We start from the raw sequence: 23,838 nt of genomic DNA, 5'->3' as shown, positions 1-23,838 counted from the left end.
TTTCCTTCTAAATGACAGAGCAAATGCATATATCTAGTATGATAACAAGTCAATGCATAACAAGAATTTAGGTGGAATAGGAATCAAGAGAAAATGATGCAATGTAGTCTTCAACTGTATCGTCAACACATGCATACTCATGATAATCTATTATATGCATACTCATGCTATAGATCAACTTGGTAAACAATCATAATAATAGAATCATCTCTAATCATCTCTATCTATATCACCAATGTACTCATATCCCAAATCAGCATAATCGAATGTATGATAAAATATGCTCGACTGTAATCATCTCTAGATAAAATCATATAATCATGCTGGAGGCCAAAATATGCATGTACATAAATATATAATATAACCTAATTTGAAAAAGACGTCTAAGGGATAAGACTACTCACATCTTATCAGAAGACTCAATACACGTATCCCTCGGGTCCATCAATGAACTACCACGCGACGCTGGTGAGATCCTCGGGATCTCAAATAAGGGGGTTCAGAGTCTGAAAATATTTAAGTAACATAAAGTATTTGTTTATCTGATTATAATTCGTTCAAGTAAAATATGATATTTTATTAGGTTTAATATTGATTAGATTTATAGGATAAATTTAATTGTGGCAATATTAATATGCTATTTATATTTATTTAATAAAATCCTAATTTGGTAATCATAGAAAATAAGTATATAGTAATTTATCTCCTTTTTATAAATAAGCAAGATGACTATATATATGATTTAATAAAAATATAATTATAGAATAATATTATTACTAGTTATTTTGTAATACTTACTCTTATTTAACTAATCCTAGATTATACATAAAATAATCATTATCCTATTATACAAAAATAATCTGCAATTCTAGTATTCCATTTTATACAAACTATTAGACAATACTAATATACTAAAAATAGACATATATAATATAAGTTAAATATAAATATAAGACTACATATATTCACTAATAAATGATAACTAAAATTCTAAATAAATTTATAGGCAATATTTATAATTGTAATTAATAAATTATTATACTAAAATGCTTTGTAAAATTATATTAGTTATAAATTATCAAAATAATTAATTACCTAAATAGACTATGCTACTTATCATTAGGAAGTAATTATATAAATAATAATAATAAGAGTCCTCTTCCAACACTGTCTACTACACAACAAGAGGAGAAGGGAGAAGAAGAAGAGAGAAAGGAGAAGAGAAAGAAAGGAAGAAGAAAGAAGAAGAAGAAGAAGAAGAAGAGAAGGAGAAGGAAGGGAGGCTCACCTAGGCTGTGGCGGTGGCGGCGGCAACGGCGACAGTGACAGCGGCGGCTAGCGTTGATAAGAGAAGGGAGAGAGGTCAAGAAAGAGAGGTGATAAAGAGAGAGAGGGAGAGAGAGAGAGAAGGTGGTGCAGCGGTGACGACGGCGACAATGAGAAGCCGTCGGCGAGGAGAGAAAGAGAGCGGTGCTAGAGAGAGAGAAAGAGAGAAGGGTAGAGAGAGAATGAGGGAGTTAGAGAGAGAGAGAAGGTGGTGAGAAAGGGAGAGGTGATAGAGAGAGAGAAAGAGAGGAGGGTAAGAGAGAGAATGAGGGAGTTAGAGAAAGAGAAGGTGGTGCGGCGGCGACGACGGCGACGGTGGCGATAGGCCTGTGTCGGCAAGGGAAGGAGAGAAAGAGAGAGCTCGAGGGAGAGATATCGAAAGAGAGAGAGATTTAGAGGGAGAAAGAGAGAGGCGGTAAGGGTGGTGCTGCAGCGACGACGGCAGCGACGGCGGTGGTAGACCGGCGTCGACAAAAAAATATGTGAGAAAAGAGAGAGAGAGAGAGGGAGAGAGAGAGAATATGTGAGAGAGAAAGAGAGATATATATATATATATATAAAGAGAGAGAGGGAAGGCGGTGGAGGAGGGGGAAGGGCGGCGGCTGCGGTGGCGGCGAGGCCCGCTGCAGCTAGCTCGTCTGGCCCGGTTGGCCGGGCCGACAGTTGTGGGCGCACGTGGTGCCCCCAACACGCGCCCACGTTGCATGGCACGAGCTCGTGCCATGCAACGCCAATATATTTTTTTTTGGTTATTACACCACTGATCCGATTGAAGCAGAGGCATGGCTACTGCGAATCGAGAAGATATTGCGAGTATTGGATTGTTCAGAGGATCAAAGGGTTGCCTTGACGACCTATATGTTTGAGGATCGGGCAGAGCATTGGTGGCAGATGATTGAGCGCCAGTACATTGGACGAGAGAAGGAGCTAACTTGGGGAAACTTTAAGAGGATTTTCTTCGAGAAGTACTACCCTCGGGCCTTAAAGAAAAAGTAACATGATGAGTTCTTTGAGCTGAGACAGGGAGGCATGTCTGTGGTGGACTTTGAGGCGAGGTTCACCGAGCTGTTGTGATTTGTTCCACATATAGCAGCGAGCGAGGAAGAGAAAGTTAGCTTCTTCGAGGGTAAGTTGCGGCCAGCCATTAGAGATAGGATATCAGTATTCTAGTGTCAAACACTTTCAGAAATGGTGTCAAAGGCACTCCTTGCCGAGAGAAACATTGGGGAGCTTCACCATCCGTGGTGCAAGGTACATTATCTATTTCTTCCATACCAGCTAAAGTCCTTATAGACTCTAGAGCCTCACACTCTTTTGGTTCACCTTATAGACTACTACATATGTGGAAGTGGTTAGGGAATTTTTCAGTAATGCCACGGTTTTAGAACGCTGTATACGTTCTACAGTCCGTGGGGTTTCGATTTACTTGGACTCCAATGTTATTCATGCAGAACTCCAACTTCCTGATGGTGAGTTCCAGTATCCGTCGTCTGCTCCACTCCCTTATGTCAATGAATTTGCTGGTACTGTGTTAATTAAAGGGGAACGTTGGAAGGGCAATATGATGTCTCATGCGAAACTGACATCAGTGGCTCACATGCTTCACCTGATTTGTTTGTACAACGTCACCCCCAAGACTCGTCATTCCAGTATTAGTCTTGATCATGCATTCTTCCTTCATGCGATATTGTCGAGTGTTTCTGTTGATTTGGCTACGGTGATCTACGATTCCATTCTAACAGCTACATAGAAAGAAGCGCCCCGGGAAGGGTTACCGTTTGGCATATTTATTACAAATTTGTGCACTCAGAGAGGGGTGCACGTGGATGCCATGGAACCTTCTCTTACTTCGCAAAAATTGTTGGATCGGATTACTCTTAAGCAGAGTCAAGCTCATGATCAGTCGTCTCCTCTCAAGCTGTCCTCTTCCGCCGCTGGACGTTCCTTATACCTTGATATTTCTAATGACAGTTCGGACGATGACTCATCTGACACTGAGGGGGAGTTACCACAGTTCTCTAACCGTTTCGATCTGCTTAGCACTCAGGTGTAGGACCTCCATTTGGTCGTGAATGATTTACGAGCTGAGCAAGCACATCAAGGGACCGTTCTCGACTCTGTCTTGTCGATTCTTCATCGTCAGTTCCCTCCGAGTTCCTAGGCTTTGGCATTTGTGCCAAAAAAGGGGAGAGTGAGTGTGAGTTTAGACGTGTGAGTTTAGGAGTTTACTAATGTAGGGGGAGTAATGGCATAGGGGGAGTTTACTAGTGAATACCTGTGAACTTTGTTTGCTTGAGTACTTTTGAATTGCTTATTTGATAATTTGTGTTTGGATTGTTATTCATTTCAAGTTATTTTCACTTGATCTTGGTTTGGTATATTTTTATTTGTAGGGATTGATGTGCTAAAAGTACCAGACTTGTTGAATGCTCATATTTGAATTCTTTGTAATATCTTGTAAACTAGATGTTTTGTCACAAATTGCCAAAGGGAGAGATTGTTAGGTTTTTAATTATTGGCAATTGTGTACAATATATTCTAAGTGTATTTTTACATGTATATGAGTTTTATACAAGTCTAGAATATCTCTGGTTTGAAAAGTTACAAAATTATTCGAGAAAAGCTGTTGAGTTCACACCGCGTTCACAAACGCGTTCGAATACGGTGCGTTCACAAATGCGTTCGAACGCAGTGCGTTCACAAACGCGTTCGAACACGGGTACTTGCGTTCACACAAATCGAGAGTTGCGTTCGCAAACACGTTCGAACGTGGGTACTACGTTCACACAGACCGAGAGCTGCGTTCACAAATGCATTCGAACGCAACCTAAAGAATTCAAGTTGTCGCGTTCGAATGCACTCGAGCCCTTTCGAACGCACCTGAGATCAAGTCATGTCGTTCAAACGCACCCGGGCCGCATTCGAACGCACCAACGAAGTTTGATAAAATTGGACTTTCGTGAGTACGGATAAGACTTGGATTTGGCTCTATATTGGAGATCATATATAAGGATTGTGATGCCCCATCTCTAGGGTAGTTGAAGAACAATTATTGAAGGAGACTTCTTGAGGCTACATCGGTTCTTCAACTAACAAGGTTCCACTCATCTACAAAAGTTAATCTTTCATCTTAAGGGCGATCTAGATGAAAGATCAATCTCGAGGGTTACTGAGGTTGGACTTCAATCACGAGAAGTAGTGAATCGTGGGTTCTATCGAGCAAGACTGAGAGGAACAAAGTCGTTTAGATCGACGGGTTGTTTTGTGAGTCAGTCTTGTAACTGCTACTATTCTAGTGATTGGTTTTGATCCAAGTTTGGATCAGTGGTTTTTTCCCGTTTGGGTTTTTCCACGTTAAAATATTAGCGTTCATCTCTGCTTTCGTTCTTAATATTTCTACGGACTTTTACTTAAGCGAACGAGTGATATCATTGCCTAGTATTTAGATACATACTTGTGTCTAGGAGTTTTTTCAAAATCACTTACGTTTTTCCATGGTGACTCAAGTCGATTTGGAAGCCCAGGGGAAAATTCTAAATTACATCACTGTGGTGACTTTCATAGGTTACTCTAGTGGGGTTAGGGAGCAGTCCTAGAATGAATGAGAAAATTTCCTAGGTGACTTTAACTTCTCTCAACGGTTAAAGGAAAAGATAGAGTGTGTTGATCACAGGGTGATACCATCTGATGACCCTAACCGAATCAGCTATGAAGAAAAGTCCCGAGCGTCATCTTGATGTGACTTCTAGTTTATGTGGATCCATAGGGTTTAAACCCATTGAGACATATGATAGTATAAATATTGAAAAGATATTAATATGTTGAAAACATGCAAGGTTACAAGTTGTGACTCTCTCTATTGTTATCTTTGTTATTATTTAGAGAGCATGCATATTGCATACTGTTATGGATATTGTTGCTCTTAGTTTAATTTATTCAGCATTAATATGATTTAAAATTTATTTGGTTTTTGAGTGGATTCCACTCACTGAGCTATAGTTGTTGGTTCATGGATTTTATTTTTTTGTATTTATTTATCTATTTCAGGTAATAGTCAGCGGGGCGATTGAGCGAGATATACCCAAACTCCACCTCCACTTAGGATTCACCTATTTACTTTTCCGCTCTGTTAGATATTATGCTATAGAATAGAAGTTTTATTTATTTAGTTTAGAGACAATAAAACAGTATTGATAAGGCATCGTGTATAAAGCAGATTTTCATTTTATTTATTTATTTATTTTGCCATCATACACGTAGAAAGTATTGATAAGGCTTCGTGTATCTCAAGTATATTGAGATGCTTAGCCGGTCATGATTCTTATTTCAGGTCGTGACAATATCAAATACCTTTGTAGACCTTAGATTGAATGATGTAGCGAAAATAGCATTTCGCACTCATTTCAGCCATTATGAAATTTCGTGTGATGCCCTTCAGGTTGTGCGATGCTCTGGCTACATTCCAATCCCTTATGAACACACATTTTCAACCCTTGATTAGAAGATTTGTGCTTATTTTCTTTGATGACATATTAGTATACAGCTCAACAACACATAGAGCAAGTTCTGAAAATTCTGAAAGACAACTCACCCTTTGCAAAGCATTCCAAATGCAGCTTTGTAGTAGGAGAGATTGAGTATCTCGGTCATATTATTATCGAGAAGGGAATGGCTACGGATCTTTTCCGCTCTGTTCCTACAACTCTTAAACAGTTGAGGAGGGCTTTTGGGACTCACCGGGTACTATAGAAAATTTGTTAAAGGGTATGGACTAATTGCCAAGCCACTTATTGATTTGCTAAGAAAAGATTGCTTCAAATGGTCTACCAAGGCTGAAGATGCATTCCAAACTCTTAAGTCGGCTATGTCCTCCACACATGTTTTGGCCTTACCCGACTTCTCTAAACCGTTTGAGCTGGAATAGATGCGAGTGACGTAGGAGTGGGAGCTATCCTTCAGCAGGAAGGCCATCCAATAGCCTACTTTAGCCAAACACTAGGGCCAAAATTTATTTCTCACTCACTTTATGAGAAGGAACTTCTAGTAATAGTCATGGCCATCTTAAGGTGGAAATCTTATCTTGAAGGGACTCATTTTGTGATACACACTAACCACCAAAGCGTTAAATATTTTTGGAGTAGAAATTACACACTTTATTACAGCAGAAATGACTTTCCAAGTTGCTGGGTTTTGATTATGAGTTGTGTTACAAGCAAGGCCGGCTTAATCAAGCAACTGATGCTTTCTCCCGTCTACCAGAGGCAAACATTGTATCATCCTCTATGATGAGTGTCACACCTACTTGGTTAGAGGAGATACTCAATTCCTATCACCAAGAAAGCTTTGATATGGAGGTACTACCGAAGTTAGCAATCTCGCGTAACCATGAAGGCTACTCCCTTTCACAAGGGATCATTAGATTTCAAAGCAAAATCTATGTGGGAACAAGTTCATATATGAGGCAGATTTTGATTGAGGCACTCCATGTGTCATTGGTGGGAGCTCATTCCTAAATCCAAGCTACCTACAAGAGAGTTAGACGATTTTTTATTGGCTGGAAATGGAACAATCCATAACTGAGTACATACATAGTTGTGATATTTGGCAAAGGCATAAACACTCCCATACACACTCAGATGGGCTTTTGCAACCTCTACCGATATTTATTTTATTGGGCATTATGCTTGTATCTTTGAGTTGTTATCACTTGGTACCATTTTTTATTATGCTACTTGTTATCGACAAGTTTGGGTTTATTTCAATACTTTCCCTATATCAGACTTTATAGCTCTTTGATGTTATAAATAATATATTGCCTACTAACTTTCCTTAAAATATTGCTTGTACTTATATGCAGTTGGAAACAAGGACATAAGGAGAGACAGGACAGCATATATTCTAAACAAGCATTATGTAGATACATGATGTAGAGTATTTTTTGCCCCAAAATTTTAAGATCTCATGATCAATTAGAGTATTATAGTACTCCATTTTCGTATCCGAATAGGTCATTATAATTCAATCCTCTGGATTTATAATTCAAGGGTTTCCTCGTTTGGTTGAAGATTAAAGGAATTCAAAGACAATGTCATACCCATTTGTATATATGATTTAAGAGGAGAGTTATCCTTAATTATACTTTTTGTGTTTGGTAGCAACACTAGAATAGAGAATGTCGTGGATAAAGAGGTATTTGATTATTAAAATATAAAATATAGAGGAGGATTAAGGCCAAATAGCAAAAATTCCTTTGATGCAGGCTTTTAAACGAATGTAGTTGTTCTTTTTTGCTTTAGGAATATTTTGATAAATATCTATGTTAATCTTGAATATGGTTAAATCTCACTCTTATTGTAACTCCAAGTTTGAGTAGGAAAACATGGATATGGGTTCTAGTATCAATTGTATTAGTAATACTTTAAGAATGTTAACATGGGATTAGTTATACTAGATTTAGGTGGCGTTGGCTACAAAATATGAATAAATGACCCAATTTCATAGACAGGATCCCTTATTCTTTAACCAAACGGATATTTTACAATTAGGCAACACTCGTGAAGTTTCAAATCAAAACTAATTGGATATTTTTTTAATACAAATCACCTATTAAAAAGTCCCAAACTATTTGAATTCTTTGCTTTGTTTCTACTCACAAGGATGTTTTTGTAACTCCATTAATTGATAACTATATAGTTATTTCGTGAGCTTTTTCACCAAATGTTCTAATTTCTCTACCCAAAGTTCTCACAAGGTTGTCGTAGACCTCCTTCCAATCACTAATGAGTTGAGTAGACCCATCGATGGTGCTACTTTTGCACTGGTTTGACTATCGCATTCTCCCGCAGTTGTCTGCTTTAGAACCTAGTGAATAATCAAAAGTGGGGTGATATGAATCAGATCAAATCGGATCACATCAAAAGGAGATTAGACTTAATGGATTGAGTCTAATTATTATTTAGTTTAGTTAGAGTCTTATAAGGTTAGGATTTTATTTAATTAGCTAAATCTAACTCTGCTCAGTTTCGGGAAAATATTCATAGAATATTCTACACATATCCAAATAATATCAAACAAATTGAATAAGGTCTCCAACCTCCAGATCTACAACTTTTATATTCATGACTTCTCCAGATTCGAAATTCATCTATGACAAAACGAAAGGTTAATCTGAGAGGTAATCGGAGAAGATAAGGAATACTGGTTTAGTTGGTTTGTTAGGGTTTCATATTGTTTTAGGACTTGTTGGCTAGCCTCTATAAATATGTGGATAGCAGCCAACTTCATTATGGAATTGGATTATTAATTTATTGTCTCTTATCTTCTCTCTAGACTTCTCCCTCCCCCCTCTTCACCATCCTTCCACCTCTACCATTGGCAAGGTTTTTTCTAACTTCTAATCTCCCTTGACTGTCGATCTACCCCTCTTCTTTGGGATCTCGATCCTTTAACTACTTCCATAATCCACCTTCATCTCCATACCCATCCACTCCACCCGTTACCACCACCATCACCCACGTTATTCCATGTTTTTGTCATTTCTATAGTTCGAATATGCAAAGGGTGTAAATACAAAAGTTGTAGATCAGAAAGTTACAGAACTATTTATTTTATAATTTTTTGACTATCGGAGAATATTTGATGAATATTTTCCCACAGTCGTGCAAACTGATTCCTATAATACATTTAGATCTTGAAGGAATCGTTGCGTAGCCTATCTTTGGTTCCAGAGGCTAACAAGTGGTATCAAAGCTTATCATTGATATTAGAGCTTAATAATCACTGATGAGTTGAGTAGACCCATCGATGGTGCTCCTTTTGCACTGGTTTGACTATCGCATTCTCCCGTAGTTGTCTACTTTAGAACCTAGTGAGCAATCAAAAGTGGGGTTTGATAATCTCATACCATACTAGATTTCAAAGGGGTCAAGAATCATGTTGAATCAGGTCGCATGGATGAGAGTGGACTGAAGAATTTCGGGGAGCGAAAAGAAAACTTCTATACAGTGAGGTGCTTCAAGAGGGTTCATTTCAAGAAAACCCTAGGGTGCCGAGGGAGACAACAAGAAAGCATTTTGGGGGTTGTTTTTGGTGTGGCGAGCAAGGGCATTGGCTTTCTCATGCCGTAACAACGTTCTTTGCTATAAATGCAATAGATTTGGGCACCATGGCGCAAGTTGTAAAGGAGGCAAGATGGAATAGAAAGGGGTCTCACTTGTAGGAGCATCTTAGGTTCTTTTGCGTGCATTGGAGGAGATGAAGAATAACAAATTCAAGTTGAGAAGATCTATGGTAGCCAGAGTGAGAAGAGAAAAGTTCTTAGCGCAAAATTTGGAGTTGGCTATGTGTTCCATGTGGAAAGGGGAATGTGATTGGAGGGCAAGAGTTGTATCTAAGCATGAATTCCTGGTCGATTTCCCTTCACAGCAAAAGATGGAAGATGTCATGAGAAGACGAGAGGTGGATTTGGGAGTTGTTGTCATCATGTTCTCACAATGACAAAAATTATTGGCATATTGTGAGTCGCAAGAAACCGATCTGGATTCGGTTTGTAGGTCTTCCTCACCATTATTGGAATTACATACATTTCACAAAATTTGTTAAAAACTTTGGTACTTTGATAATGGTGGATGAGAGGACAATGAAAAAAATAGATCTCAAAGCTGCAAGACTGAAGGTCATGGTTAAAAATATTGTAGAGATACTAGTGAAATTAGCTATTACAATTGACAATATGGTGTTTGAGGTGCGCTACAAAATTGAAGGTTCTGAACAGAAAATAGAAGGGGTGAAGCCCGGTATTTGGGTCAGAAAATAAAATTAGAATTAGGATCAAAGAAGTTTTTATTAGGTTTATTTGTACCTATGTAGTTAGCAAATTATATTTCAAAGCATAAGTCAAAGTATTCGAAATGATTTTAGAATCGTTATTGAAGTGCTTAAATTGTATCATTGTGGTTGAAAAGTATGAAAGTTTACCTAAAGGCACAGGAAAAGACACTGCATTCAATTGTTTAGTCTGTCGTTTGAACAAGACGTTTGAACGCCCACTACAACCGTTCACACTACATTCACACATACAGAGATCTTGTTTTAGTCATTCAAATGCATTATGTAGACGTTCACATATACATAAGTTTATATTTGGTCGTTTGTAGCATGTTCATACTTTAAGTCATCGTGTTCGAACACAATATGGCCGTATTCGAACGCACCCACGTAATTTGCAATTTTTTGGAGTTATGTGAGATCCGATTTGACTTAGATTTGGCTTTATCTCTAAGAGGTATTTATTTTATCTCTAAGAGAATCTATAGAGAATATTTAAAGAGATATGTATCTTATCTCTAGGAAATAGTTATTTTATCTCTAAGAGATATTTACTTCGACTCTAAAGATATTTATCTTATCTTTAAGTGATATTTATTTTATCTCTAAGAATATGAAAGGGTTTAATCTAACCCTAGGATGAAAGACCGTCAAGTATTAATTTGAATATCATCTTTTAGAGGCATTAGAGACACTTCTTTACTTTAGATGAAATGTGCTAATCGTTCTCATCTCAATGCATCTACATTAAATTTGGAAGAACTACGTCTCAAGGGTCTCTAAAATGGAAGGATCAACCTTGAAGGTCACTAAAGTTTGAAAACCTATCACGAGAAGTAGTGTGTCGTGTAGTCTAGCGAGCAAGATTGGTACAAATTGAGTCGTGGGAATCGGTAGGTGATTTGTAAGTTTTTTGTTAACTGCTGCAGGTTTTAGTAATTGGTTTCAATCCGAGTTTGGATCCATAGTTTTTTTTACCTAGTTTTAGGTTTTTTTCACGTAAAAACTTTTGCGTTTGCAATCATCTTTTTCGCGCTTTATTTTCCACATATTATTATTGATAGCGTGTGATAGAACTCGTCTTCTGGGGTGTTTCTTACGTTTTTTAAAAAGTTGAATGCAGCCATATAAAGGGATCATTTTTCACTTCCTTTTCTTGACCATAATTTATTAGAATGTGTGGTTGGCCATCCCCTTTTACTATTTTCTTAATGGCTACTCTAGTCACTATCAAATAGAGATTTCTTTAGAAGACTAGGAGAAAACCACATTTACATGTCCTTTCGGTACTTTTACATTTCGTAGGATGTCATTTGGCCTATATAATGCACCTGTAACTTTTCAAAAATGCATGTTAAGTATATTTAGTGATAAGGTTGAGGAATGTATGGAAGTCTTTATAAATAACGACTATTTTTGGAAACTCTTTTGATATATGTTTATCAAATTTAGGAAGATTCTTAGCTCATTATAAGGGAAAGAGCATTGTGCTTAATTGAGAGAAGTGTCATTTGATGGCATCTTCTTGGATAGTGTTGGGACATATATTATGATATGAGTTGAGCTAGGACGGTTTAGAGGATAGGCCATAGGCCAAGTTGGTCCACTCAAAGAGTATTAGATTGGGCTCAATATAATTATCTACTTTATTTGCTTATTTATTTATTGCATTTGCTTTAGTTTAGTCTCACATTCGGTAATGGGCTAAGCCCACTTGTATATCTCTCCTATAAACAGGAGGGTTGATTTTCACTTGTAGGCATCATGGAGGAATTATTATGAAACTTCTAGCTTGAGCCCACTTCTCCCCCTTCTATTAGTGTAGGACTTGACTCATCATGGTTATATCCCTCTCCCCTATATTTGACTAGTCATTTCCTTCTCGACCTTAAGAGTCGACTCCCTCCACCCTTATCTTCTCTGCATGTGCAGCACTCCAATCTAGCCCACACCATCTCATTCACCTCCTCCACGTCCTGAGGCTTTCCCCACACCCATAGGCTTTCCGCCATTTGTCAACGACCTCCATCCCATCAATCCTTAAATCAGCCTGGAAAGTACGGCTATATTGAGATCCAAATCAAATCTTAATTTTCATTTATTTTGAAATCTTTCCTAGATTTCCTTAACTATCCTTCCATATCTTTCTTATCCCCTTTCATCAGATTCCATCGACCTTCCATAGCCATTATATCTCCATCATTCATTCTTAATCCTCCATAATCATCATCCATCTAGCCACTCAATCACTTGATTGGAGTCTCCCTTTTGAAATCATGTGTGACACAAGTGACTATGCCGTAGGGGCGTTGTTAGGACAATGACGAGAGGGAAAAGCTAAAAAATGATATGAAATAAACTAGAATTTTGAGGGGAGTATGAGTCTTGATTGATTACATGAATCAAATATAATCTTGAGTGAAATATTCTCTTTCATGCTTTAGTATTTTCACATTACATTCTTTGCCAATTTATGACAAAAAGGGGGAGAATTATTTAGAGTTGTTTTGGAGAGCAGAGAAATACTAACTTGTCTAACTTTAGTTGACATCTTTGAACATTGTTGAATTATGATTAGGATCATAGTGTATCTTTGCTTATCTCTTGCTATTTTTATCTTCCACATTATTGCTTTCCCTTGTTCTTGGATTGGTGTATGTTTGTGCATAAATGCAATACTAAAATTTTCAAACTTGTGTATATGTTCATCTAGGATTGATTGTAATATTTGTAACTCTAGAAATGTTGTCACAAATTGTGGAAGGGTGAGATTGTTAAAGTTTTAAGTATTGGCAAATGCGTACAAAATATTCTAAATATTTTATATATGTATATAAGCATACCTTTAAGTTTTGATAGTATTTGGTTTGAAAAGTTTTAAGATTTGAAGTATTTTAGTTAGTGTGTCCACAGGTGTTCGAACGCACCCTGAAAAGTTCGAAGCATGTTTACACATACATAAGTACAATTTTGGCCATTTGAACGCACCTATACCATTTCAATGCGGTGGCGAAACTTTGAAAATTCTAAGGCCTTAGTGAGACATGATTTGACTCGGATATGGCATAAACTTTAAAAATCCTAGACTAGTTTCTTCTTCTTTTCTCGATCCTTTTGCACCTAGCTACAACAGTAGATAGTGCTGGGCCGAGCCTAGCGATGGTGGCAATTATTTATTTATTTAGTATTTCTTTCTTAGTTAATGCAAATAAATTATTTAGACATTAATTATTTTAATAATAATAATATATATTCATCAATATGATTATTATTAACTATAATTAGTATAATTAATGTTAATTATGTTATAAGCTATTACACATAAATATAGGAAATACTTCTATTTATTTATTTATATTTTCGCACAACTGAGGAAAAATATTCATCAAATATTCTCCCGTAGTCAGAAAATTATAAAATTAAGTGGGATCGATCCTTAGCTCCCTGATATACGATTTTTGTATTTATGCCCTTCTCAGATTATAACTATAACTAGGACAAAAACCTAATATAGTGCGTATAATGGTGGTGGTGGCGGGTGGAGTGGATGTTAGGGTTATGGATGATAATGGAGATGAGGGTGGATGGTTGATATTATTTAAGGCATAAAGACGAAGGGGAAAAAGTGGTCGAGATCCCAAGAAAGAGGGAGGACTCGACAAACAAGCGAGATTAGAAGTTAGAGACCTTGCCAACGGTAGAGGTGATAGGTTAGTGAAGATGGAGGAGGGAGATTATGGTAGAGAGAAGATAGAGAGATAAGAAACCATTATTCTAATAGCATAATGGTTTTGACTGCCATCCAGACCTTTAAAGAGGTTAGCCAACAAGCCAAAATAATAATTATTAACCCTAATTCTAGTGGACTCCTGTCGATCGCGTTCGAATGTGCCTGATCGCATTCGAATGCATAAAAGACATTCTCTATTTTTGTGAAACTGATGCAGGCATTCGAACGCGACATTTGAACGTGTCTGATTATGTTTGAACGTGACTTTTCCCCATTCGAACGTGACCTACAAATTTTTTTTTTAATGAAAATAAATAACTAATGCAATAAGAAAAAACTCTAATAAGGTGTATTAGGTTGGTCAGCTAGGGCGGTCGATGGCGAGGAATATCCTCCTCCATGGCCGCAGGCCATGGAGGTTGATGTTATAACTCATTGCGCCATGAGAGCATCGAAGGGTGACACCAAAAGCTTCATCTCACGAAGAAGAAAGTTTCCAACCGATCAGGGAAGGGCAATGCCGGCAGGGATGGTTGACAAATGACCCAAAAGGCGATGAGGGGAGTCTACCATGTGTAGCCTCTACTAGGGCATGGGATAGTCCACAAAGGGCACGAATGGGACGCAATAGGCATAAGGATGCCGACTGGCCGATCACCCAACGAGACTGAAAGGAGGAAAAAATAAAGGGGGAAAATCTAAAGAATGAATTAAAATCAAATTAATTTTACAAGCTTGAAGAAGACTCATTGGCGGTGCCAGGCCACAGGGTCAGCAAGCTCGAGAATTATCTCGGCATGGCAAGAAGAAGAAGGGGAAAAGAGGGTTGCAAGTGGAGGAAGGAGGGAAAAAGAAAAGAAAGAAAGAGAGGGAGGGAAGAAGAAGGTAGGGATGATTGGTTAGAGGTGAATTTCAACTTATTTCTTAGTTTATATTGATGATAGAGAGTTATTTTAGTCCATAAAAGTTGAAGGAATGGTGGCAATATAGTTAGTCAACTATTTTTGGAAGTTAAAAGGCATTGAGACTGTTGAGTTCTGTTTTCTAAAACAAAGACTATTGATTTGGATGAAAACTATAACGCTTTCATTTTTGTAATTAGTATACTGTATACATACAGAGCTGATTGATGTCAAAGTTTTAAGAGGGTAAGTAATTTTATGCCAAAATGGCCAAACCTACAACGCTTTCATTTTGACGGTAGTTAATCAATTCATCAATTGTCTCTAAAATGGCCATATCCGATTATTACACATATAAACTTGCACTTTAAGGGGTATTATTGTCATTATATACTATCTGCTACTTTTAGAAACAACACCAACTAGTAAAATGTGTAAATCTTTCTTCTCAACCGCGCAATGGAAGCCTACGTCCGGCTCCTTAGTTCCACCGCCGTCCTCCACGGCCGCCGCCTCCACCTCTCTCCCTCCTCTCGACTCCTTTCGGCAATTCCCATCCGAAAACTTAATCGAGGATCTCTAAAATCCCTATCTCTCCACAAATCATGCTTCCGATCCGCCTCCTTCCCCTCTTTTCCCTTCCCTTTCAAAACCCATCTCGCTTTTCCCATATCCCCCCTCTTCCTCTCTTATATTCCCCAAGAATCTATTCATTCCTTCTCCTCCGATCCAAATGAGGAGTTCGCGCAGTGGGATCGGGTACCGGAGGGCTCGGGAGCCGCAAACCTAGGGTTTTGCGGCGACAAAAGCGCGATATTGACGGTGGTTTTGCTCGGATGGCTGGGAGCGGAGCAGAAGCACTTGAAAAAGTACGCAGATATGTACAATGCAAGAGGGATTCGATCGGTCCGGTTTGTCGTGCCGATGCGGGGCCTCGTCGGGTTTGATTTTGGGAGGAGGGTTGAAGATAAGATTGGGAGATTTGCGCAGGATCTAGCAGAGTGGTGCGCCGAGAAGGAGGGTGATGGGAGGGAGCGGAATTTGATCTTCCACACCTTTAGCAACACTGGGTGGCTCACGTAGGTGCTTTGTTTGTGTTCTCCTGCGTCTTTTATGAGTTTTCTTACATAATACAGTGACTTTGATATGAGGGGTGGGAAAAGAAATGGGTAGAATGATGGCATGCGTGGATTTGGTTAATAAGGGATTGTTTGGTCTGGAAATAACTGTTTTTGCTGGCTATAGAGCACTACGAAGCATATATTACTCAAAACACTGAGGCCTCGTTTGGTAAATGAATGAGGAAAAGGCCGATGATAGGTAAAGGAGGGTCTTTACCTTTCGTTGGTGTTTAATTAAGAGTTTTTGATTGAGTGGTATAATAAACGTGGAGTATATTTTGTTAAATGGGCTTACATAGTATCTTATCAAGGACTCTTTACCTTTCATTGGATCCAAGAGGTTGGATAATGATATGGTGATAACTCCATCTTGACTAGGATTTATTAACAGCAGAGTTGGGTTGTTTGATTACTATTCTCTGATAAGCAGAAGCTTATTCATAAATTATCCTCCTTGGTGCAAGAAATGGCTAGTTACAATTTTCAAAATTATGAAGAATGTAGATAAACTTTTGACCTGTTGGCTTGCTTCATTGAACGTGGATGTGGGTAAGAGCTTTTCTATTAGGATGGGGAGTATTCTAATGTAAGTAAGGGCATGTATCATCACTGGAGGACAACTAGTTTTGATAAATGATAAATAAATCCTCTTAATTTTCATCATTTTTCTCTTGTGGATTCAAGAGTTCTGCTTCTAGAATGATATTAGATTTCTTTTCTTTTCCTCTAATGCTAGAAATTAGATCTAGTTCTTTGCATTTATGTTGCTGCATTAAATGGTGTCGGAGGGAGGATTCCATGTCCCAAAGCATCATGGATCAGAGCAAAGTATCCCTTCTAATGGTGATCATGGGTTTGATGATTTGTAAGATGAGTTTAAGAAATAACAATAACAACTAAATATCGATGAAGGGTAGTATGGAGCCTGTCGATTGGTCTCGACATTAGGAGCGGCACGCGTGGCACTTGTGTTGGATGCACCGACGTCACTCTTTGTCTCATGTTGGTCACGACCCATCTCAATAGCCTCAAGATGAGCATTGAAGACATCCAATCTGGTTGTAATGGCTTCAATGGACTCTTGTAAAAATCGACAAAAATCTTCCATGGTATTGGGTTCCATAACAGACTGGAATGAAGGGTGAGAGACTCTCCTGCCACTACGAATGTTCATATAAAGTGTCTCTACCACTAAAGAAATAAATGTAATAAATGAATGATGATATGCAAGCTAAGAGATCACAACGAACAATAAGGGAGTAATAACCAGAATAACCTACAGCCACTTATGAAATTTTCAGTAAGAGCCAGTCAGACTCAGCAGAAAAATTGCAAGCCAGTAGTACAAGCTCCCGAGATCGAGATGGGGATTGTAGATATGTCAAGACTTTCCCTCTAACCTAGCTAGTTCTACCGTTAATATTAATTATTTTTTTTGTAACAAATAAAAAAGTAGGTAGGCAATATCAGGCTCAAGCGCTTGTTGAAATAAAACAAATGAATTAAGCAATGTAAATAGGTAGGCAATAGCAGACAATAATAGGCTCAATATGATTATGATCCACACCAACAGAAAGATAGTTGTTATTTTAAGACTAACAAATAACAGTAAAGAAAGGATGGATGTTGCCGAATGTCGCACGTCCACTGTAGAGGGTGGTCGTGATAACGGTGGCCGAAATCCGACATTAGCGGCGGTGGCGACGGCTGCGGTGGTAGGGACAGCGGCGACGGCTGCGACGATGCAGTGGCAGGACCGCGCAGGGGCTACAGCGACATCAGTAGTAGAGCGGCAGTGGCGGTGGAAGTGGCAGCAGTGGTCGTAGTAGCAAAGATGGCTGCGGATGGGTGGCTACGGCTGAAAATTGTAGCAGCAGGTGGCTGCAGTAGCGGCGGCCGCGGCAAGGGCTGCGGGGGCAGCAGTAGGCAGTGGTGGTGGTGAAGATGGTGGCATGGCAGAGCAAGGGCCGTGGAAATCGACGGTGGCGTCGTCCGTGGAGGTCGGCAATAGTGTGGCGAACAGAGGAAGATGGGATGATAGATGTGAGTGACGGTTGGGGCTAAAGAAGAGGAAGATGACGATGAGTTTGGATTGGGTTGTAGGTAAACGGGTCGGTTTTGGATAGGTTTCTACCGATTCACTAAGGCTAAAAGATGGGCTAGGTTAGGCTAGTGGGCTTAGTTGGTTAGTGGTCTTTGGGTTTTGGAATGAGGAGAGGTTTAGGCTAGTGGGTTAATGGGTTTAGGTTTTGTGTTAGTTGGGATTAAGTTAGGAAAGTAGATAAGATAGGTATTTATCCTAAAATTAGGGGAACTAATTTTCAAAAATTATAGAAACTAACCCCTAAAATTGTGGAAACTAATCCCTAAAATTGTGGAAATCAATTCCCAAAATTATGGAAACTAATCCCTATAATTTTGGAAACTATTTCCCAAAATTATAGAAATTAATCCCAAAATTATAGAAACTAATTTCCTAAAATTAAGGAAAGGTAAATAAGAAAAAGAAAAAAAAATCTTCTAAAATTAATTTCGAAATTTTTGAAATTTAAAATTAAAGATAAAAATGAAACAAATAAACTGAATTTCGGAATTTTTTTTTTCTCTTTTTTTTTTCAGAGAGCTCTTTCTTTTCTTTTTTTCTCTCTCTCTCTCTCTTTTTAGAGAGCTTTTTTTTTAATCTAAAATAGGGAAAAAAATCTATTGAATAAAGCTTATTTGTGATTATCTCCTTCTGTGGAGATTTGGTGATGGTAATAGTTTATTATTTTTCTCTTTGAGGGTGATCTCGCGTAACTCGGATCCGGATCCTAATATTATCGGGCGACGAATCTCGTAGCGATCTGGTGTTCGTGGAGCGATTGATCTGACGAAGAAAAGATGAGGTGTTGCGTAGAATCCAGGCGGTGGAGCGTTTATAAATTAGAAAACGATCTGCTTTGATACCAAAGCTGATGCAGGATAACGTCTTGATTGTAGAGTTGAGAAGAAAAAGTAAGGAGAAATAATCAAACCCATGGAATCCACCAATCGGGGTGTCGGAATCCACCGACGTTGGAATCCACCAACAAACACTCAATATACAAAAGCTCTCAAAATATTTATTAACCCATAAAAGATGATTAGAAGCTTTTATATAGGCAAAATAAAGTAAAAGACAGAAGATGAAAATAGCTCTAGAAGGTGACTAGTCACAACCTTCGTTAAGCCAAAGGGTCACGGGTACAGCCCTTTTGCGCTTACGAGAATAAACGTGACGAAAAGTGATGTCCTCACCAAGAAGCATGGGCAAAATGAATCAAAAGTGAAAAAAAAACTGGTGAACCATTTAATGTGAAAGAGAACTCTTAGTGCCACCTTGAAGTGATAAGTGTAATCATAAGGGACACTATTCTAAACTTCGAATCATTGGCCCTGAAGGCAAGCAATCAACCTTGAAGGAGTAGAAGAAATTTTAAGACCTTGAAGAAGAGGACCAAGTGGTATGATTCATGAGGATGAGTGTGTTTCACTGGTTGCACTGCTTTTACAACACACAACACCGAAGGAGATTGTTTGTAGGCACAATGTTTTAAAGTCATTGTGTTCATCACTGTTTTTGTGATCCGATCATGATAGGTTATTGTTGAAAACATTATCTCCAAAATTACTGTCATAAAATTACAACTTGAAGTGTAGAAGAATCCCTCTGCATATGATGTTGGTTGGAGTAGAGATATTGTTGAATCTCTAAGTAACAGAACAATGCTTTGTACCTTATTCCATCATTAAGAACTACAAGGAGTTATTATGTGATGTGGTGGATATGTGATGTGGTCGACTTGGATGCCGATCATATGCTATTTGGTAGGGCATGGATATTTATTTGACTTAAACATTGCACAAACAGATAAACATAGTATATATTCTAAAAAGATTACGTAAAGTTATCCTTGCTTCTATGAAACATGAATTTCATCCTTCAGATTTGCAAGAAAAGAAGAATACTTTATTAATATGCCCTTATCATCTAAGAAGATACTATAGTAGCAGAAATGATTCATTAATGTAAGTCATTTCTATCATAGTTTCAAGTTCTTATGTTAGGTACCAATAGGATTTTCTTTTATGGGGAGTATTGACACACAATTGGTTTAATTATTGACCCTTTCTGAACTGGTTTAGAGACCCTTAAACTGGTTCTGTAACCAAACATATTTTTATGTGTTGCAATATGTGTTGTGTCAAGCCAAGGTTGATGAGCCGAAGGAACTTGACATCCTTTAGGAATAGGACAACAAGTTGCTAAGAATGGTTTGATCAGATAAGAAATGGTTTCATCAGTGATAGCATGATTTCATATGTCATACAAGCTTTGCTAACCCAAATAAGGATAGAGTTGGTGGATGTTTGCTCATAACAGAGGTATCAACAATATAATATGAAATACAAGTTTCCAGTTCCATTGGATGACATCCTAGATGGGCTGGTGGTAGCAAAATTGTTCTAGATGGTTCATTTTTGGGCATATTGAGACCATCCAGTGTGCTAGTAGCTCGACATGGCATGTGTTGCAATACGTGTTGTGTCAAGCCAAGGTTGGTATGCTCTATTCCTCTAGCACTGCAATTTTTGAATGTGCTAAAATTTATTTTTCCACATTTGGTTGAACATATTGATCAAATTTTCTAAACCTAGTACCTACAACAGATTGTATATAAAAGATTGAGGCTATTGAGCCTTTTCCTCTTAGGCTGTTAAACTTTTACTTTTCTTGTCAGTTCTAGACCTTCGTTCTCAACAGTTCTTCAAAGCTTAGCTAAAATATCCTTCTCTTGTGGTTGGTCTTTTAGTTATGGTGTCATACTTGAGAACCTCCAATCAAGGGTTGATATTATTGAGAAGATCAAAGGATGTATTATTGACTCTGGACCTGCTGCAGAGATAAATCCTCAGGTTTGAATTATACTTCTAATCACCCATGGTTTGCAGATTTCTTTAGTATTGACTGCAGAAACCCATAATTCTACACCATTTTAAACTGGAAGTGTGTTTTAAATAAATATTTTAGGTGTTTGTCATTGTTGAATAGAAACTCTGCTAATCAAGTAGCAGGCTGGCAGGACAAGGGGAAGACTTAATTTTTTATTATTTGTTGTAGGTGTCCTCTTTGGTTAGTAATTAGTAAGGACTAATACTTTAATCTGCATCAATTATGGAATCAACTATTAGCTGGTGTCACTATGGTGCAAGTCCCTTATTAAATTTTCTGGGTGCTTTCTACTGTTGCCTAATCTTCTTTGCTAGTGTTGCCTAATCTTTAGGAAAAGGAAAATCTTTGCTTTTTTTTGTGCTATCATGTTTTCTTCCAAGACCTTATTAGGATTGGGTCATTGTTCTTAATTGTAGGCTCTTCAAATTGCTTCAGTTGGTTCTATGGTCTAATTTGCTAGTGAACATTCCATATCCTAGGTCTGGGCTGCAGGATTTTGTGCTGCCTTCCTGAAGAAGCGCAGTTCTTTGACATACTCTTCAGCTGAATCATTTGAGGGATCCAATGGATTGGACACAAAAAGAATCACACCCTCTTTGTTGGAAATTATTGTCATTTCAATTCTACGAAATTTTTTTGAGATATTCCTGATGCTACCCAATGTAAAACAGTAAGTCCTTTTATTACTGAAAGTTGTGTTTGTGAATGCATGTACGGTATTCTTAATTGTTCCCCTTTCTAAATTTTTTTAGATGTCCATATTAATTGCATAAACTCTTGTCTTTGGTGGTATACCAAGATAGTTTCATTGCTGACTTCCTATATGAACTGATGGTAGCAATGTATTTTCTTGCAAGAACACCTCTAGCGGCAAATGCCTGAATTGTGCTGTTACTGATTATTTTGCAAATTATTATAAATTGAATGAACCTCTTCCTAATATAAGGCATGGATACTTTGTTTTCTCCTAATAATTGATATGTATTGGACCACGATATGGCCCGATACGTACTAGATACGGCTGGAGTATTCGAATTAAAAAAGTTAAGTTTAATTTTCCTATACAACTCTGATATTGCACTGATATGAGTTCGATATGGCATCGATACAGCTTTGATATGGTGGGATATGACTCTGATAAGACGGGATATGGCTTCGATACATTTCTTAATCATCCAATCTTTTCTTTTTTGCTAATAGATGATATAAAAGATATACTTTATATGTATATACCATTGTCTTAAGAAATTTTAAAGCTTTATTTACTTGATAATTAATTAGACATATAACTTGAAAGCTATTTGAAGATCCAAATTAATTATAGATTAATAATTGAATTATGTATCAATGTTTCACTAATATTTTGAGTTTCATATCAGTTTCTATTATAAAATTTTGGTGTATCCGTATCCTAACTTTAAGAATTTGTTGTATCCATGTATCCGTATATCTTGTATCCATGTATTCTATATCTGTATCCGTGCTTCATAGTTCCTAATTAATAGTAAATCTTTTTATTTCTTTACAGGAGGCTGAGCAAGGTGATATCCTTTCTTTCAAGGAACCAACCCTCCTGTCCACAGCTTTATCTTTACAGCTTAGCTGATAAGGTAATACCAGCCAACCTTGTAGAGAACTTTATCCAGGAGCAGAGGACATTGGCTATAAATGTTTATGCATATGATTTTGGTTCATCGCCGCATGTGGACCATTTCAGGAGTTATCCTCATTTGTACTCAAACAAAGTTTACGAGTTTATAGAAACTTGTGGTGCAACAGTTTGATCTGCCTTGCTAGCTGTGGTGCATTTGTAAAATTTTGTTCATTTGCAACAGTTGATCTAACATTTAGGTCAAATCTGCTTACTTTGTTTCATTTCTAAGTTTCATTTGCCAAAAAATAAGCATGGGCCTTAAAGAACTAGTTCTTTCGTCTTAGCAGATATTGATTAGTAGCCTACTGCTGCCTGATTTGCTATTCTTGTTTTTCCTTCTTTGGCTCTTATCTTTCTCATTTTTTTCCTCTTCGGAACCTATGTAAAGGAACGGTATCCATTCCGCAAGAGTAAATGCAATTTATGTGTTTCTTCAAGAATATGATGACTGGCAGCCACTGTAAGCTTTTGTCAGTGCTTTAATTATTGGGTCAGTTAGCTAAAGTTGTGTATTATTCAAATAATCATTGATGGAATATTAGATTTCTCAGTGATGATTTGCGTGTGCTGATTATCAATTTCAGTATTAGAAATTCATGTATTGTTTGCTGCAGCAGATAATATTTACTTTGAAAATTTATTCATTGAGTCAGATGCAGCATGATACAAGATTTCCGGTAACTTTGTATTCTTGACACCCTTTTGTGTGCTTGTGTCTTCACAAAGTTGTACACTTAGTTTCTAGTTATTGGATAAGTGAATTTCTAATTTGTTATCAATTTCAGTATTAGAAATTCATTTATTGTTTCCTGCAGCAGATAATATCTACTTTGCCAACTTATATTATTGACACTTTTTTTGTGCTTGTCCTCTTCACAAAGTTGTACACTTAGTTTCTAATTATTGGAGAAGTGAATTTCTATTATGTTTGAACTTTAAGCACATGGTTCTTTTGATATCATTCCCTGAGTTTATAATCTAAACAGACGAACTAGGCTTTATGGTGGATAAATAATTAGTTGACTAGTTTAACATATTCTGTTACTTGATAGGATCTGACTTTTAATATTACACATTGGATAGTTTAAGTCATGCTTACAGGCTGAAGAGAAAGATTAAGAAAATCTGGTGAATATTAGTAGATACTGGAATTATTATGCGTTGTTTCTCTTCTACATAAAGCAGTTCTAATTGTTAGCATTAATATATTGCACATAGTGAGATATTGCATAAACATGTCAGTCTGATACTCCTAAAGCTCCAAGGTTATTTCCTTTCTTTCAAGGAACTAATTCTCCTCTCAGCGG

General features: G+C 37.5%; 1 protein-coding gene across 1 annotated transcript; it reads left to right on the top strand.

Moving 5' to 3' along the window:
- Positions 1-15,217: 15,217 nt before the first annotated feature.
- Positions 15,218-22,971, top strand: LOC140780398 (uncharacterized). Its single transcript, XM_073125922.1, has 4 exons — positions 15,218-15,863; positions 20,738-20,840; positions 21,357-21,547; positions 22,406-22,971. Exons 1-4 carry the CDS (start codon positions 15,244-15,246, stop codon positions 22,659-22,661), a joined length of 1,170 nt encoding a protein of 389 aa, XP_072982023.1. The 5' UTR covers positions 15,218-15,243; the 3' UTR covers positions 22,662-22,971.
- The last annotated feature ends 867 nt before the right edge of the window (positions 22,972-23,838 follow it).

The sequence above is a fragment of the Typha latifolia genome, chromosome 1 (assembly GCF_019914945.1).
Source record: "Typha latifolia isolate L0001 chromosome 1, TyphaL0001v2, whole genome shotgun sequence".
In the NCBI taxonomy this organism is placed as follows: Eukaryota; Viridiplantae; Streptophyta; class Magnoliopsida; order Poales; family Typhaceae; genus Typha; species Typha latifolia.
The sequence above is the reverse complement of the archived record's forward strand: the minus strand, read 5'-3'. Positions and strand labels throughout refer to the sequence as shown.

Excerpts from the sequence above, each read along its gene's own strand:
- LOC140780398 (XM_073125922.1), top strand. The coding sequence starts at position 15,244 with ATGGAAGCCTACGTCCGGCTCCTTAGTTCCACCGCCGTCCTCCACGGC. Across the intron at positions 20,841-21,356 it reads CTGCAGAGATAAATCCTCAG|GTCTGGGCTGCAGGATTTTG; the intron begins GTTTGAATTATA and ends TCCATATCCTAG. Across the intron at positions 21,548-22,405 it reads ATGCTACCCAATGTAAAACA|GAGGCTGAGCAAGGTGATAT; the intron begins GTAAGTCCTTTT and ends ATTTCTTTACAG.